The sequence below is a fragment of the Phalacrocorax carbo genome, chromosome 5, assembly GCF_963921805.1.
Source record: "Phalacrocorax carbo chromosome 5, bPhaCar2.1, whole genome shotgun sequence".
NCBI lineage: Eukaryota > Metazoa > Chordata > Aves > Suliformes > Phalacrocoracidae > Phalacrocorax > Phalacrocorax carbo.
The window spans coordinates 60,835,460-60,854,568 of record NC_087517.1 but is presented as its reverse complement, the minus strand read 5'-3'; the positions used below and the strand labels follow the sequence as shown (position 1 = coordinate 60,854,568).

Below are 19,109 nucleotides of genomic sequence, written 5' to 3'. Positions count from 1 at the left end.
TGCAACTTCAGCTTATGAGTTGACAGTGCTCCTCCATTAACACTGAAAAAAAACATACCACCTTAAACTCATATTGCAGGTTATGGCACTCTGTTAAGGAGGGGAAATAATTCCCATGGGTGCAGAAGGGTATTAAACCTGTATCTTTTACTCTCTGGGTGAATAGCAATGAAGAAATTGAGGTAGCCAGACCGTGACCTTTTCGTTGTACTGCAATGTTTGAAGAAGAGCTAGTCTACTTGCTCTTTGGGACAAAATCCATAACATTCAGGACAAAAATCCATAAGTGCATATGGTGGGGCTTAAGACCACGGATCCTATGCAGATAGAGGTACTACTTTCTAGCCCTAGTAATAGGGCTGGATTGAAGAATGGCATTAAAACTCACCCTGTCCTTTGTCTTCCCTGTTGATTAGGCAGCTCTGATTGGTGGTTTCAGCTTTATAAGCAGACCTAAAGACCAAACACCTGCTTCTGGATTCATTCCAGTAATTCAGTGGCTAAAAATGTTGATCTGGAGCACTTTAGATGCCTATATTTTTGACTGGTTTCAAGTTCTGCGTTGAAGCTCCTGGATTTAATGGTCACAACAAAAACAAGTTTATAAAAAAATAGGTCTCAAAATCTTCCTAAATGCAGTTAATTTTTGAAACAGACAGCTTAATTTTGATAATTTTAACATTTCACTAATATTTTGTTACATTTTAAATTAACAAAAATACTCTGCAGAAAATTGGATTATACAGCGCTGCAATATCACCACTGAAGTGTTCAGCACAGCAATAGTAAAGCAAAGGTATACTTTGAGTATAGTTTTTGAGTCAAATACAGCATTTTCCTGACCTGCTGCTATTAATCATTTCAAGCATATGTTTACATGGCTGTTTTTGCCAACCCACTTTCAGCTGTCACCAGCCCCCACAGAAAATAATAATAAACACCAAGTACACCCACCAAGAGATAACTGAGAATGGGTTAGAAGCATGGAGAGGTCTGGAAGCTCTGAGAACATAAACCACACAGCTTCCCTAATTTTGTGTCATACATCTCATACTTCGACCCAACAACAACATATAGTCTTGATTTTCAGGTGCAAATTTTATTGTGGATCATAACAAAGGTTTCAGAAAAAGCACAGGGAAAAAAAATCAGCAATTGAGTGTCTCTTACTTACAGAGTACATAAAATACTTTCTGTGAAAGCTACTAACTCTGCAGCTGAAAGCAACGAAGCTTAATTTAAACTAATCATTATTTTCAGATATACATGTTAAGAAGCAAACTTTGCAAATAACTCTTTTTTCTCTATTAGCTTGATATTGAAATTGAGAACCAAATATTTCAATGACACTAACGTTGTTGCAGAGTGTGTAGTATTATCTATTAGACAAAAAAGAAAATCTCATTATTGCAAAAAGAAATAGTCACATAGAAAATATTGTCAAAATACCTAAAATTAGCCCTAGTAAATGTTAAATGACGCAAAAATTCTTTGGAAAAATCTGTTGATGCTGAGGTATGCATAATTCTGGAATGTTGGTGCTGCTATCTCCATTTTTCATGTGATGCATCAAAACAAAATATCTTACATTAAACTAATTATAACTTCCTACAAAGGATTTCTTCAGCCTTTAATTGTACTTTAACTGTAAAGAGAAAACCCACACTAATTCTTACAATCAAACAACAAAAGTCAATTCAGTAACAGTGTAGAAAATCTTGCAAGAGGTCTTCAAGGCACTGTTCTCTCATGGGTGCTTGGCACACACGCAGGCCATTCATGAAGGCTGTTTCGATAGGAAGACAAGAATAACGAAAACTAGACCTAAAGCCAGTATCTAGTATATTAAATATCATATATATCTTTCTCTAATGAAATAAAACTTTTAAAAGCCACTCTGCTTTACAACACTGCAGCTTGCAGTAAGGTGTCTGCTAAATTAATCTAAAATGTGAATTTAAAAACATACTTTACGAAAGTAAGAACAAAGGTCAACCAAGTAGCATTTACCTCAACCAGTATAGTCTGCCTGAATGTAAACCATTCTCAAGTACTGTAACCCTCTGTAAAACAGAAAGGACCAAATGTTCTGTTGATTTAATGCCACTGGTTTACATGGAGATATGCCAATCAGCAACCTGGTCCACAGTCAGTCAAAGCAGATTAGGGCCTTATCCAGCACTCGCTGGTCCACTTGAATTCCTGAACTATGTAGCTGCAAGGACTGCTGCCCACCTTATAACAGGAAGACACCTACTGACTAAGAAATGCAAATAACTAGATATTCTGCAGTCAGCTCATTTAATAAGAAACTTGGTGCGTCTGTACTCCATCAGAAGCATAGTGCAATCCAATTCTGGATTTTATGTGTCTCAGGTAAAATTATGCAAAGATTCCTTCAATACCTTTTTTTCTAGGGCCTGTTCTTTATGGCAGCTAAATGCCAGTCATCTGGGAAAGAAATCTGAAGGGAGTAGACCTCAAGATCCTAGGATTTTAGATAATTATTTGACAACCTTTTTGTGACATACTATTAAGCTCCTCTTTGAAAAAAAATAACAGTTTTGTGTGGTTGACAGAGCATGTCAGGCTTCATCAATAGGGAAAGGATGTCTATCTCCAACCACAAAACAAATCTGGGTACCATATTGCCAGATGCAATGGATAGATTAGAAGTCAGAGAAGCACAGAAAACTCAGTTCTTTTGGCAGTTTCATAATGCCTCAGCAGCAAAGTTTACTGTTTGTTACTCACGGCAGGCTAATAATCTGCCAGTTTTCCGTGGACTCAGCTGCCTATGGGCCTTCATGTGACAGAGTACAACAGACAAGCATGGTGGTCTGGTGGATGAGATCCAAATACCACTATGAGATATTAAGACAGTAGCTTGGTTTCATACTACCTAGCTTTGGAAACTTAGCCAAAGTACTGAGATAGCAGCCTCGAGATCAGAGGCTCTCTCTGGGACCAGTAGATAAACTGGCCTTTCCAGGTGACTGCTCATATCTTACATGGGATAAATCAATTGATTTGGATCTATTTAATCATTTAAAGTAATTATAAATAAAACCAGGATTGACCTAAATCCTAAACAACTTCTATCTTAATATAAACAGTGAGGAAAATTATGCATTCAGCTATACATAAGTATACAACACTGTGTATCAAGAATAAAAGCATCACAGGTGTCAGCAGAATTTGGCCCAGCTAACTGAATATTTCACTTCCCTGAAGGAAGGTGCTGGTCTACACTGATTGCTGAAGAGCAAACTGTCTACAGTAGTATTCTATATTTCTATAATATTCTGTATCAAAGCAATAAATATTAGATAAAATCTGTATATTAGATTTCATATTTATCTGATAGCTATTTAAATCTATACTGTCAAAAATATAAGCAGTGACCCACTCCTACATGGCAGCATATACTATTTGTGAGAATGTGTTAAAACTATCACATAGGTCTATATTTACATAGGACACTCTTGTTTATATAGCAGATTTTAATTTACATAAATTCTTACATCGGACAGGTAACTGTGTAAAGGTTGGATATTGTTTAAATGCATCTACGGTTCTGCATAACTGCATTTCAGCATGAGGATTTCATCATTCTGTCTCAGTTTTATGTTTAAGGGTCGAAAATGGAGTCTGACAGACTTCAAAATCTCCAGTAATGTTATACCAATATAGCACAGGAATACCTATTTTCAAGTCCGGCAAAAACCAGTTTCACTGTTCCTAACCTTTTTCCTTTACATACAAAAATCTCTTTAAAGAAAGTGCACTCCTGAAAACAATGGCAATCAAAATGTTTCGGCACTGCTGAGATATAAGAGAGTATTTCAGCTGAGCATGATCTGCAGAAAAACCACCATATATTTATTAATTAAAAATTACAATTACTACAATCTAGGTGTGCAAATGAAAAACTTACATGTGAAATTAAAATCAGCTGAAATTGCTGCTGATATATATATGAGAAGTTCTGCCTCAGTTTGCTCAAAAATGTTTTTTTAATTCCTACAATTTAGCTTCTCGGATATTAAAGATATAATGAAAAAATGTTCATTTTCACCGAGGACAAAATGCCAGTTATTTATCTGTGTAAATGGGAAATAATTATTATCTTCTGCACCTCTAATTCCAGAAACTTAGTTAAAAATATGCAAGTAAAAAAATATTTTACTGAAGATATTTAGAATGCTTACAACAACCAGATAACAATTTTTGAGTTCAAAGAACATCCAGTTATTGTCCTTTGAATTAAATACTGATTTTCCTTTGCAAAAGTTGATATTTACTTCTCAGAATAATAATCTCTGTGATACCCTGGCAGAAGTCATTATTATTTTGTTATTAATCATCAGCTAGTGTTCATCAAAGACAGAATATGATTGCTTGTCATCCTTTTATGCGAATGTTGCACTGGAAAATGATACAGTAAAAAAAAAAAAAAAGAGTTCTGGAAAACTAAAAAATATGTGACGCTTTATATACTCAGCAACATATAGCTGTTATTGACTGTCCTTGCCAGCACTGCATTTCTGCAGATGAACAGACTCAAGAGCTGTTAGAGGCTCAAGAGTGGTATAGCTTTCACCTATACCACTTCTGCCATAATCAGATGACTATTAAAAAGTCTCCTTCCTGCACTAAGCAGTCCAAGATTTCTAAACAGTCGTGCTGAAATTTCTGCCTAAGGATTTTTTTCTCTATGGTGTAACCCAAGATCTCAAGAACCTGTGGTTGCATTGGAACACTTCTTTTAGAAAGGTATCTAATACTAACATCAAGTCTTCCAGCAAATGATTAATTTACTTATGCCAGAGCAGTTTTTGGTGATTAACACTCGTGTCAGGCAGTGTCTATCAGCTCCTTTAAGGAAACATAACTAGTGCTTGATATCAAGTCTAAGGGAAGAATCAACTGCAGTTTCTCTTTTGTGTCTTTGTTAAAGCTAAAACCAAAACACATAATGGCTTATACTTGGTTATGATTAGGCTATAAAGAGTACTTTCTTTCCATGTGAAACGACCCAAGAGCCTTACACTGTAATGGAGCCTTTATAGATGGGAGTAATTTTGACCTAAAAGCAGTACTTTTGTTTCTGACAGGCTATGGCAATGTTTATGGAAAATAAAACTTAGTTTTCATGTTGGACATTATGCAGCAAAGGTCATTCATCATAAAAATCAACCAAAGGGACAGATTCTAAATCTTATTTAGCAATAAACCTATACTTGCAACCTGGTAATCCTGTGTTTAAACTACTAAAAGAAAAACAAGCCGTTCTTTTACTTTCTAATACTATGTAATATTACAAATATTATAGGGAAACTGTATTATACAGGTGTGTTTTCTTGAAATGTGTACTTTGCAAAAAAATATCTCTTCCTCAAACAAAACCAAGTGACAAGCTGCAAAGTGTGCTCACGTGGAATGCTCAATAACACATATTTAAAGCAGAGTATCACATTGTAATAAGCCTGAAGGAACGAGTGGCCATTCAGTTTGTACCCATAAAATTCAAGCCTAACAGCACTGGAAATATAAATTAATCAGGTTAAGTGCTTGAGAAAGTCTCTTCTTTTTAGCTCTGAAGTGAACAAGAGTATTTAACTGTTTCTCCCCATGCACATTTCTCATAATTAGAATGCAACCATCTTATCATGGATAGAAAATCCCCAGATTAGAAAAGATACATGTAAAAAATATTAAAATAGATACTCAGTGCTGAGTCTTCCTATGATTGGCTTCAAAGGCTGATTTGAAATAAAGTTACTAAATCTTTTTTCATTCTTGCTTCACCTACTACAAAACAGTGTGAAGACAGTTATTACTGAGACATTAATTCTCCCAGAACATACCCAAACACCTTCCTCCAAACCTTTTTCTTCATACTTTATATTAGTTTTAAATCTACTATGAAAACAGTAGTGCAAGAATAAGCAATTAAAAATTCTTCAGATCAATGGTTTAGTTCCTTTGAGGATAAAGATGCAGAGGAACACCAATGAAAAATACACTAGTTATGATGCTTGCTTTGTTAACACTCCTTGGTGTCCCAAATCAATTCTTCACTCCACATTCCTGTATTTGGTAAACAAATTGTACAGCACTCTCAGTGTAGACTTCAAGTCACAATTTACAATATCTAGAAAAAAAAAGACAAGAGAAAAAAAAACATTAGTAACTTCACTAGCTCAAAACATTTTCAAAAAAAGCACCTATTCTCTACTCCATTTGCTTGCTCAGATCCATATCCATAAACCCTTGATTCACAAAGACAGTAAGAAAGAGTAAAAATACAAATAAAGCACAGTTTTTAAACTGGCAACTCAAAAATCATTATTTCAACCACTTTCAGTTAGGGATACAAATGGCTAAGAGTGCTGATGAAGAAATGCAACCAAGGTTTAGATGCCCACAAGACAAATTGTGCCTAGGATTACATATATTTATAAGACTGAATCTTGAGTCGGTTGTGGCCGAAAAGTACTGATTTTGACAAAATCATCAGGCAGGAACCAATGGACCTCTTCTCTTGCGTAAGAATTGCAGGACTTGGCCTATTCTGGGCTGCAACATGCTTTATTACCCCCAATTTCAGCAAGATAGCTTGAGGCAAGTTTGAATTTTCTAAAGGATCTAGGTATACAAGTGCCCCTTGAAGACACTTCTGAAAAATGCTTTGGGTTAGCTGATGTACATGGCTGAATCAGTCCTTAGAAACTAAACATCTAAAGTAACGGATATATAGGAAAGAAAAAGCTAATGAATACCTGCTGTTTCCAAGAGAAGTTGCCGAGAAAGTCAATATTATTTCACAAGAAATCTATAAAACAAACTGACAAGTACTACTGCAGCAGTCTACGCTAGTGCTTCAAAGAATATTCAATCTCAAATAGGGACTCAGAATTGCCCTCAGAAAGAACAGAAAAGAATTAGACTAGAAGAGAGTTAGAACAGAATTAGAACAGTCCTATTTCTTTCTGTTGACTGTATAGGAACTCAGTCTCCTAACTTTGGTTCTTGGAATTGGCCTTGAAGGTGTAAAGCAGGTGGTGTGCATACTCCTATTACCTTCAAAATCTCCAAGTAAGACTAGTAAATTGTGTACATAATAATCAGATATTTTTTGCCATTATATTTATCCACAGTGATGTTTCTCATAGATTGTGAAAAGTTTATACTTTGAAGAATGAATCCAATCAAACCTATGCAGGGTATTCCAAAGTATGCAAACTTTGAAGGGCTAAAGATATTAGCTACATGGCAAACTGACCTCCATGGACAAAGGGTAAAAACAATCAAACCTAGATTTTAGGCTGAGACTATGCATGGTCATGAAACCATGGCCACGTGGTTTTGTGGCTCTTAATCACAGAATCATAGAATTCAACCAATCCATTGATTGGATTCATTCTTCAAAGTATAAAGCTGATTAATAAATCAGATCAAAAATGCATGCCATAAAATGAAAAGAAGATGCCAAAAGCTACACGAAGGGCACATTGCTCCCACAACTTGGTGTTACATGCAAACAGTATTGCAGAGAATAACTCAGGAAGTTTCCTCTTTTAGGCCAGCAGCAAGCTGTAAGACCTTCATTTCCTAATACAGAACTTCAGATTAATAGAGAGAACTTTGACAGGTCTTTGCAAAGTTACCAGAAGGCTCCACCAACACAACAGAATTCCACAGAAAGGTCCAACCTAAAAAGAAGCATGCTCCCAGAGAAAGATGAGTTATTTCCATTGCTACTTGTATTTGACCAACATGTATAACATTTTACTGGTTCCAATTTCCAAAAATAGAAACTTGAGTTTGGCTTTGATGTACACATTTCAAGAAGCAATCTGAAAAAGCTCAAACTGCAAATGAATTCATTACAGTCTCAGTAGATTAATGTTCTAGGCCATTTTTAAAGTAAAAGGTCACAGAAAGCTTTTTAATACCTTTTCAATTATATTGCAAATAACCCAAATAAACTGTTGACCCCGTAAAAATCATTGGTTTTCATACTCATTTATTTAACCACATTCTTTTTTCTACTAAATATGTTTTTCATATTCTAAAGCACTTTTCAGCATATTTTTTCCTCAAGAACCTCAAAGAAACAGTGTAGGAATTTAAAGAGTATTTAGTATACACATTTAGGGTAAGATCCTTTACAATACTCTCTCGCTCACTGGAAATTTTAAGTACGGGCATTGTGCCCAATGTAACAACACATAAAACAGATGTGTTTTTCCATTCACATTGGGCAGGAAGTTTCATATTAAGCATTTCAATAATTGCACAAGAAATGTCTTATATATGCTGAAATATCCTTATGGCTTGATTTATACTGGAAAAATTAGCTGTCCCCTAGAGCAATAAATACCTGAAAAATTAAATGCCATAAGAATTTTAAACCTCCATGGGGAGTAAGGGATCACAGACACTCTCTGTTTTACTTGGATCCCTAGATTTCACTATTTCCCCCTTCTCTGACTATTTCAAACACAAAAAAGTTTGTGATACAGTCACCACTAGTTTAGTTAAGCATGATTGTGGATAAGAGTTCAAGCAATCAAAAGAAGCAAAAAAATAGGCTGGGTAGGTCCAGATTAAATGCATAGGCAGCATAAGCTCAACCCTGAGACATACTTTTTTTGTGCGTGTGCACATGTTTGCTGCTGTTATGATCTGGAAGTTGGGAGCGATGGAAAATAAGCAGAATGGAGCAGAACTTGATTCAGTGATGTGTGCCTGAATCTCCAGAGAGCCCTTACTATTAGAAATAAAACCCTTAGCATTAGCTTGTATCAGCTCCTCAGGGAATGACAATCCAATATGATGGCAGGAAAAGACAGTGTGCACCATAGAATGTGAATCTGCAACGAGTCTTGAAAACACATACATATATTGATTATTATGGTAGGTAACAAGCAGAAGCCCAGCTACCACCCCTCTTAGGAAGAGTGGAGCAGAAGGTGCATGTCCAGCTCCCGCATAGTAAGAACTGGTAACTTCTCATGAGAGGAACCACAAGAGTAACCTATACATGGTGAATCATGGGCCCCATATCCAGCCTGAAAAGCTGCATTTAAACCCTGTATTTATACGAGTAAAGAGGAGTGGAATCCTGGTCCTGCTGAAGTCAGCATTAAAACCTTCATCTTCCCTGAAGACACATTTTACTTTCAGTCTCCAGCTCTAAATCTAATTTAAACATGCATGATTAGGTTCTGCACTCAAAGGCAGTTACGTGAACATTTGAAATTATTCTTCCACAAAATCTACATCTTTTGTGAAAATCTTGTAAATTACACTGGAATACTTGAGGTTTAGTATGAAGATGTGGGGTGGGGAAAATAGAGCAATTGGAACAATTCATATCTGCCAGTGACACCATTCACAATTGTATTCTTTTTCTTTCAATGGATATCTGAGTGTTACTGCATATGTTCTGTCACACAAATCTTACCTTGGCCACTCTAGAAAGGAAGCCTTGCAATGTTTGAAAAGGCGTATCTATCAGCCATTTGAAATAGAGTTGCCCAAGCACTTCAAAATGCATCTTGCCTTTTGCTCTTGGATTAACTTTTTAACCTTCATTTAGCTATACCACAATCATGAGATAACATCTGGATCCAATGAAAGTTTTTAAGAGATACCAAAAAAGTAGAACAGATACCTTCTGGTCTTGGCTTTGGTTTTTCCAACCCACCATCTTGCATTAGCTCAAACGCAAAGGATACATTGAGGACCTAGTAATATAAGAAAGGTAGTCATTATTGTGAACTATATACAGCATAGTATAAATGGTCAAAACAAGATGTATTTAAAGCTGCAGACCCTGATTCTCAAAAACAACAAAAAAAAATAGTCAGGGCTCCGTATATCAATGGAAGATCTGGTCTATGGAATCCAGACAATCGTTGCTTTGATTTTCTGGGTGGTGATGGTGGTTTCAGAAATATAAAAGTAATTGAAAAAGAACATGTGAACTAATATTACCTATAGAAAAATACTTACAAGTAAGAATAGCCCACCTCTCACAAGTTTAAAAATCGGAACATGATGGCCCAATGAAGTGCTCTTGTCTTGAATACACATCTGAATTGCCTGGACAGCAACATACACTGGGCTAACGGTACGTCTTAAAATGATACATAGTACATATATGCCTTTATGCTTCCAAAAAACATGAAATCTTTCAAATCTATAATTCTTGGATTCTGGACACAAAAAATCAGTTCTGTCATCAGTTCATGTGCACAATTCTTTGTACACTTAATGAGCAGTAAGTCTGGTTCAATGACAGCATCACACAATGGCTGCCAAAATCAGTTAATACTTGCTAACCACCCCATCATTAATATAATTTTCCCTTTTATTCCAGATAAGCATTAATACCCAGATCTTAAAAATGCTTGGAAATGCTATGAGTAGAGTCCTCTCAATTTCAGCAATTTACATCAAAGTAATGCAGAAAAGTTTGTGTCACCCTTGTAGTACCCGACATGATTATATGTTTATTTGTTTTTAAGAGAAAAATGAAATCTAATTACCTTTTGTTCAAAACTATCAGGAGTCAAGAAAAAGCTGTGCAGAGGAACAAAATAGCCTTCTAGGAGACCCATTAGCAGGACTAAGTATACACCATCTGCAAACTGTAAAAAAGACATTTCTCAGTACATTTTCTGAAGAATAACTCATTGATTTGCTTAATGAACAAAATATATATTGACTAATGCAGACCTGTCAACAAACTACCAATAGAAATATTTTAAATTGCAACTAAAAGATCTCATCTCACTTCTTTGATTCTTTTTATTTAGTTAGTATGTTCTCTTATGTCTTCTCCAAAACTGACCTAATGCTAAAATACACACGCAGAATAAAGCTCCTGGAAAGAGAGGTTGTCAGTGGCTTTGATCTATGCCTTTGCTTTCTATTCTATTAGTTGTGAGGAATCAGAACAGCCACCTTTCAAGCTCTCAAATGTCATGCATTCCCAGAGCAGAAGAAAGCAGAACGAAGGTGCAATCTCATGACTACACTGAAATTCAGCATATTGGAGGAAACAAAAGGAACAAAGAATCATCTTTGTCCATGTTCTGTGAGTCTGAGTCAATCTAATTTTAAGTGTATGCAATTATAGATGGAAGTTAACTAACTGCTATGATATAGTTTCATTTCTATCTAAAGAAATAGCAACACCCTTAAGATTTTGTTAAAGGCCTCTTACTCTTACCCCTGTGGCATCAGGTCTTTCAGTGCACTAAGATATCCTCACAAGCAAACCGAGTTATCTGAAGCAACACATCACCTTCCTGAGGTAGATAATTTTCTTTCACTGATAGAAATACAGTCTCTCATCTTAGGGAATACTGTTTCGGATAAATGCTTAAGGGGTTTCTAGGCACATTTGAATACTTTTTTTCCCCCAAAGTAAACAATGCAATAAGGAGGCATAGGAATCACCTTTCTAAAAAGCGTTACACATTATCCCCATATAAGTCTTAATTTTACCTTTGAAAAATCTCTATCAGAGTGATAGCTATTTAAATAAACCAGAGGTTCTTAATAACATGAATCAAGACTTAAAATAAAGCCTGTCCTGAAACACCTGGGGTTTTTGATAGTGTGGATACCATCCTTCCTGCCTGACCTTGTAATTTTCTTATGATAACTGCTTCAATTGTTCACATGGGGAGGTATTGATACAGCAGGATTAAGCTTTTCTTTTAGCTTCTTTCCAGCCAATTTAGCAGCTGAGAGCAAGAAAGAAGACCATGTACCACATTATTTCTAGAAGTGCAATCAAGCCTGCAGCCCAACTGTACAGCTGCCTATACACTTGAGTAGTTTTACTCTCAAGAACATATCTTGCTGAATAGAGTCATTGTAATCCCATGCGATTGCGTGCTTGTATAAAGGTAGGCAGGAAACAACTGTTCAGCTTGATATTGGATCAAACCAAGCAGACAGAGCTCTTTCCTGACCACAACAAGCACAGGTCCTGCTTACAGCACTTGGCAGCGCCCAAGAGGCAGCGTCTGTTAATTACTTTTTATACTAATGGAAGTACAGAACTGTTTCAGAGAAATTTAGCTGCCTTCATGATTTCTCTGCTTAATTGGCCAGGGTCTTCTCCATACACATATATTTAGAATTGAAGGGTTTTCCTCCTGAAGTAACGTCTTAGAGCTCAATCGATAATAATTCAATTATATTTCTGGATAAAATTGGGGACATAGTGCATAACATAGTGCAACTATCCCTCCCCTTTAATAAAGGCTGTAAAATCCTACCTGGGTCTCCAGTTCAGTGACCTCCAAATTCAATTTGTTGAGATGCTTGTTCACAAAGGTGATGAGAGTCTGAAATATGAAAACAATATAGTGAAGCCTATTCAGTAGGGCAGCAGTTCAATGCATGCAGTATGAACCCCACTCAGAAGAGAAACTGCATGAGTGAAGACACTGCAACACAATTTTTAAGTTTTAAAGCTGAAATATGACATTAAACCCCACTTTTTTTCCAAGAATGAAGAACAGATATAAAACGAACATGACGCATATAAATAAAAATACACTGTTAAAACATAACAACTCTTTTTAAAAAACCCTTGTAGCAGAGTATAAGGAAGTGGGTAATTGGACTCTACTCAAATCTGACAGCAGCCAGAATACTCTAGGTCAGACCCCTGGCAGCTGTAAACTGGATACCTCTTTGGCATCAGTACACTCAATCTACCCGTCGGGTTCTACTCAACACGCACTTTGTGAGAACTTCTTTTTGATGGAAACTTTGATAACTACATGTTGTTTTGTGTTCCAAAGTTAAGTTCATGCTGCTAAATATTAATAAAAAGTAACATTACAATAATGAATTTATATATTTGAAGTATAAAGCTTAGTTGTATTTAGTGTATGCAAACTATGCCAATTATATACATACACACTCACTACATAGGTACAAACAGATACACACAAGATGCACATGCACACATTATGTATTCCAAAAATAAAAACTTTCCAACCTTTTTCACTACATTGAGCTTGTCTGGAGCATGGTCAAATAAAGTATCAAATGCATCTCTTTCTGAAAAACATTCAGAGATGTTAAGAGATGTTAATATACTAAGCAGCAGCTGTCCAAATGCAGAATACACACTTAAGGCACATGCTCATTTAAGACAACAGAATCAGCAAAAGGTTTCAATATAGTCTCTTTGTATTCCAAGTACCATGTATTTTGCATACTGCTCTTTTGCTATAAGCTGCTAGTAACTTATTCTCTATTATTTACAAAAAGCATAATTTTCAAGTAGGATTTGGATTACCTAATAACCCTGTTTCTCAAAAATTAACAAAGAATGATATCTTTAGGCATAAAACCTTAAACAGCCAGATACAGGGAGCTAAGTAACCAAAATCATTGTGTGCAGAAGAACTTGAGTTTGCATCTAGAGACACTACATCTACAGAGGAAGATTCTCCCCATGGGCCACTGACTGCATTGTGGTGTGCTATATTATTAACCACCTCAAGCAAGCTTATGATTACACAGCTGCAACACAATCCTTTGTATAGATGTTTTTGAGCCGTTCTGATATGCAATTTAGGACATTATCAGTAGGACAGGCAACCTATGGTAGCATGACTGGAGTGCTAATGTAGTCACATTCTGAAGAAAATAGGGAAAAAAAAAAAGGCACCAGAGCCTTTTCTGAGCAATATTTCCATTTTGACAATCACCTGAATGCCAGAGAATGACTCCACAAAAAGCTATATTCATATTCCCCAACTGAAAAAAAAAAATGTTAGAGTAGACCCAAAGGCAGTTGTAGAAGGCAGATTTTACACAAAGTAAGACTGCTCAGGGATATCACTGGGAAAAGAGGTCATGCATGTAGCCTTTAAATCAGCTGTAAGGCAGCCAATGAAATAATATAAGAACCAAATGCTAAATTCGTGGTGGGACTCCACCTAAGCTCCTCAGGTGAGCATTTTCTGTTGGCTAGGCATTTGGCCAGTCTCAGTACTAGCAGTGAGACATACTAGGCATAGGAACTTGCATGGTGTTTAGGTCTGCTGAATAATGACTCAATGTCATTAAAGTGTAAGTAGGTAATGTATGCAAGAATGCCAATGAGTTCACCCGCTGGTTTATGATAAGACATAATTTCATATTATGCTGGGGACCTCTGACCATTAATACTAACGTTCTGGAGGTTAAACCACAAAGCACTTGCAAATTAACACGTGCTGAAAAGCAAGGAAATGTTTTAAAGATGGTAAGACTGATTTTGATTTTTTTTTTCCTTTTGTTAACTGCCACAATAGCCTATGGTGCCTATATTTATATGTTTGCCAGAGCAATCTGAAATCTTCTACTTCCTTGCAGTTTGATCAAAGTGACCACCCATTGCAGAACTAATGTATGCTTTGGCTGCCTCAAGAAAAAGATAATAATCAAATTAACTTACCATGCCTTCCTGATAATGCCCTATAGTAAAGAAAAAAAAAAAGAACAAAACACAGTTATATATAATTCACTTGCAGACACTATGCTGCAAAAGAAAACGGCATACGTGGCCAGATCTTCAGCTTGGTGAAAACTTGAATAGATCCATGGAATTAAGAAAGCCTTCATCAAGTTACTCCAACTGAGAATCTGGATTAGTCTGAAGTCCATCAGTATAATATCTCCTGGCTTCACCGAAGTCTCATGGGAGGCCAGATCTCAGATTTTCTACTACTGAACCAAATCAACATACCTTGCCCAAGTGCAGAAGGTTTCTTCATGTTGATTTTGTGAAAACTTTTCCCTTTGCTTTAAAGATGCATTTACTACACCAACTACAATACAATTCCAGCCAAAACAATGCTTGGACTGGGTTCTTAAGGACTGCAGCATTTTGTTCCAGTTGATCCCTCATATAACTATTACACATAAACAAATCCAAAAGGATTAATGATGAGTCAATAGTCTGGCTTCTCTCCATTCTATCAGAAACTACGATATTCTATCATTGCTTTCTGTTGGTTTAGAGTAACTTTTTGCTATAAATTTTTCAATGAGATGACATGTACAAGGCTTACTATGGTTATTTCACATCCCCGAAGTCCAAACACCTAAAAATAGTCATATCACATTCCTTTTTGAATTAATCTAGTTCTCTCTCAAATACATATCAACATAAAAGAATGAGGCATATATTTCTTGTTTGTTTGAAGGACTTATTAACATCATAATAAAAAATATAATGAATACAGAAATAAATTAGCTGTAGATAAATATAAAATAGAGATTTTTGTATATCTTCACTCTCTCTTCTCTTTTATCCTGGTCTCCTGCTTTTAGTTCCCCAGGTCTATATTTCCTCACCCTTTTGTACTTTTAGACACATGTTTGCAGCTCTTGAAAAGACTAAAATACAGTCACTGGCTGATGCATAGCTTCCTTGGAACCCCAATACCAAAATCTAAATATCAGCAAATGTTTAAATTTCTGAGATGCATCTGTGTTCAATTACTGAACTGCTGGCAAAAGTGGTGTTGACATACTCAGTGTTACCAGTTATTTCCTCTTGGATTTGTCGAGACTGGAGGATTCCTTCTCGTTTCTGGAAAAAATAAAAAAGTGACATTTTTCTCAGTAAAGTTTAATGCTTAGGCTACAGTAAAAGTTTATTTGTGAGCCACAAACATAATTAGATAAGAAACCTGCAAAATAAGAACTTTTAAAAACAAACTTACAGTAATACATTATTTCATCTTGCAAGTATTTCAGAACACTCTTTTGTACATTAACAAGAAACTTGAAACACCACCTGTAGAAGGAAGTATTTCTTTTCCTTCCTCCATTGTTCTTAATTCACTTTTCTTTTAAAGACCCCAATTCAGCATGACATTTGAAACACCTAAACACATATGTAAGTATTTTAGTAGAGGTATGTCTAGGTGAGTTGAATTAAACCTTGTATTTCAATGAACAGCTTTGCAAATGGTACCCATGCTTCTCTTTTGCAAAAATGTTGATCCCAGGCTATCTGTTCTTTCAGCCCTGTTTATACACTTTCTTTTTTGCCTCAGTGTTTTACTCTTCTGACTTCCCTCCACACAAAGAGCTCTATTTGCTTGTGATGGAAAACCAAAGTGGAGGATAATCCATTCACAACCTGCTCCAGACCCTAGTCATCTTGGTGTAATATATGCACTGACTCCAATGTTCTTCAGATGTGAGCAGCCCTTCATACATGGTGGTGAGTGGCCTGTGTCTAGAAGCCGCACACAAAATGGCAGAAGCCAAGTCAAATGGTTGCTATTTGAGTCAGTTGGAAAATGAAGTTTAAAAATTTGACATTGTCTCCAGGGTGCTGATCACAGTCATCTGGTGGTGGTATAAATACCACACATATGTTTTGCTCTCTTTGTGTTCTCTCTGTTAATTCTATCCACTGGAATTAGTAAAATTTTGCAATACAGAAAGAAAAGTCAGGCAAATGCTGACGACTGCATGTAAAGTCTAGACATTAGGCAATTATTCATGATTCTTCACTCTCTGTCATACAAGGAAACGAGAAAAATAAATTTATGCTGTTCCTAGACTTGCTTTCTACATGGAAAAGAGAAAAGAAGAATAACCTTTTGGAAGAGTCTTTCGTAGCATGTGAACTGGGGCTGCTGCTCTTCCCTGATTTGGAGAAGGCAGCACATCCCCACCTGAGGCAGTCCTCGGTGTATGATGTGCTGAGGAATTGGCCAGGCTTGAACCTATTACTTCTATACTCTATTGCTAAAATATATGAGGATCAAACTTACTTTCTGCAAGAAAGCCATACGTGGCACCCTCTGGGTCACTCAGACTGACACTTGGAGTAACCTGAACTGTCCTTTTAGCTATATGATAGTTTCAGGTGTTTTCCATTATGTTTTTTAAAGCCCTGTCATGAAATATCTTGTACATCATTAAAAATGCATTCAGGGAGGACCTTGAACATTAAAAACACAGAGTGGAGTCCAGTGTGCTAGGTAGTGAAAGAGGGGGCACAGAACAGCTGCTGAGACATCTTCTGTCACATATCTTTAAAGTCTGAAGAAAAACTACATCATTTAGGGCTATCTTCATTTCCAGCTTGTGCAGACAGCAAGTAAGTACTTGCACTTGAAGTTACAATCTAGTTCATACTAGCTCAACTTAGGATTCTGCTCTGTTTGGGATTTTTGTTTATTTGTCCCTGTTCTGCAGGACGAAAGGAAACTTTTATTTCCTCCTGATGATGACTATGACATGCCAATTATGCCTTCTGGAGCAAAAGCCCTATCACTCTTGTCTCCTAGAGGAGTCGAGCATCATAGCAATGGCAACTGTATTTCTCAGTGCTCAGTCCTGTGATATGGGAGAAGAAAAAGGCTCCTAACACTCTACCTCCCCTCTGCAAACATGCAAAACCAGCCTAAAACATACAGCATACTCCAGTACCAATATAAAACATACTTCCCTTTTTGATAAACTGCAATTAACAGCAATAGGAATTCTGCACCTTTGCATCCACTGGGCACTTATTCAACCAGCACATGTCAAAATAGGCTTTCCTATGCTTTTGATTTGTAGAAAGACTGGTGAAAGACTACCAAAGGCAACAATCAGAATGGACCTTAGAAACACTAGTCTAAGCACCTTCTCTGTGAAGGCTGATTCCCATACATCTTTTGCACTTCAAAAACTCTCCACCTCAAAATTGACCCTAATACTGATGTCACCTGTTGTGAAGTTTGTTTTATACTAGATAGAGAATGACACAATATTCCCCAAAATACAAATAAGTGCTACTGAGGACTGAAAGACTGTCAAGCAATGTTCCTTAAAGATAACAGTGGCTATAACTGAAATAACAAACGATAAAAATGAACATCTACTATTTGAAATTCACTGGGAAATGAGGCATGAATTAAGATTCCCCGTTAAAAAAAAAAAAGCTGGACACACATTCCAGCAACCACAGAAGACACTATTTGGACAGGCTTGGCATCTTCTTCCCTCACAGCTGAAAGACTCCTCTAAAGGCCATGAAAGATCTCCCTAATCACCTATCATTTTAAATTAGCGACTATGCCTAGAACAAAAAAACACATCTGAAATTTGGGTAATATGTCTGGAAAAGGAAAATGTCTCCTTCATGCCTCTTTGCATCAGCTATATGTCAGCAGTTTTAGATAACTGAGGGCCAACCGCTTAATTTCCCACACAAAGTCTCATTCTGAAAACCCTCCCACTACTTGAATAGGTTTTGCCTATGTATTGTTGCTATGCATTTCATCTGGAAGACCATGTTTTATAATTGCCCCACCAAGACGAAATGCAGAACTATTCTGGAGCTTGAATGGACAAATATATTTGTCATAGGTTCAGAAAAAGACTTCTTGGGAACCTGGAGGCAATGCTGCTTGGAAACATTTGAGACCTTTCCAGGGCTTTCAGAGAGGGAGTGAACTAATGATGTCAGATTAAGCCTGTGATGTACACCTTCTTCTAATCTCATTAATTTCCCAGCTTTGCTTAACAGTAGTTTATGCACCCAAGAACTGCTGTCCCAGCGCTCAGAATATGCTGAAGCCATTCTGGCTGCTTTGCCAAAACATTCTTATACTCTCTGACTTACAGCTCTTGCACACAAACAATCTGTCATTTAACCATTTGTGGATGACATAAATAATTTTTTAGAAGAGGCAAAATGATGGCAAGATCCAGCTCTCCACAAAAGCTCTCACTTGTTTCAGCAGGAATGATCAAACAAAGCCTGGGCTTTGTTCAAAGTTATCCATTCTATTAATATGGAAGGAAAAGAAAATAATAACACAAAATAGCTACAAAAGGTCCAACTATCACATCTTTTTCCCAAATCAGTTTATAACCCAGATTTCATATTATTCTCATTGCTAACAGCTTTTGTACAAAACAGCCAAAGGAAACAACCTTTCATAAGAACTGTGCTGATTACCTGTTGGGCACGAGCATATTTTTTGTTTCAGAAATATCTTTGTTCCTATTTCAATAAACTACACCCAGCCAACACAGAAACCTTCACATTTTATGTGTTTCTA

General features: G+C 36.4%; 1 protein-coding gene and 1 long non-coding RNA gene across 3 annotated transcripts in view; one reads left to right on the top strand and one right to left on the bottom strand.

Annotated features, from left to right (window-relative positions):
- Positions 1–12,315, top strand: part of LOC135313510 (uncharacterized) — a 34,318-nt gene extending 22,003 nt beyond the window's left edge. Inside the window, exon 3 of the long non-coding RNA XR_010373142.1 lies at positions 10,958–12,315. This is a non-coding gene — a long non-coding RNA (uncharacterized LOC135313510). The remainder of the gene's footprint in view (positions 1–10,957) is intronic.
- PARVA (parvin alpha) overlaps positions 1,080–19,109 on the bottom strand; it is a 69,599-nt gene continuing 51,569 nt past the window's right edge. For both annotated transcript variants that reach the window (XM_064452737.1, XM_064452738.1), the window contains 7 exons: positions 15,570–15,628; positions 14,489–14,508; positions 13,040–13,101; positions 12,309–12,377; positions 10,563–10,664; positions 9,686–9,758; positions 1,080–6,157 (listed from right to left, as the gene is read on the bottom strand). In XM_064452737.1, the coding sequence (XP_064308807.1) occupies positions 6,081–6,157; positions 9,686–9,758; positions 10,563–10,664; positions 12,309–12,377; positions 13,040–13,101; positions 14,489–14,508; positions 15,570–15,628 (462 nt within the window). In that variant the 3' untranslated portion in view covers positions 1,080–6,080. The remainder of the gene's footprint in view (positions 6,158–9,685; positions 9,759–10,562; positions 10,665–12,308; positions 12,378–13,039; positions 13,102–14,488; positions 14,509–15,569; positions 15,629–19,109) is intronic.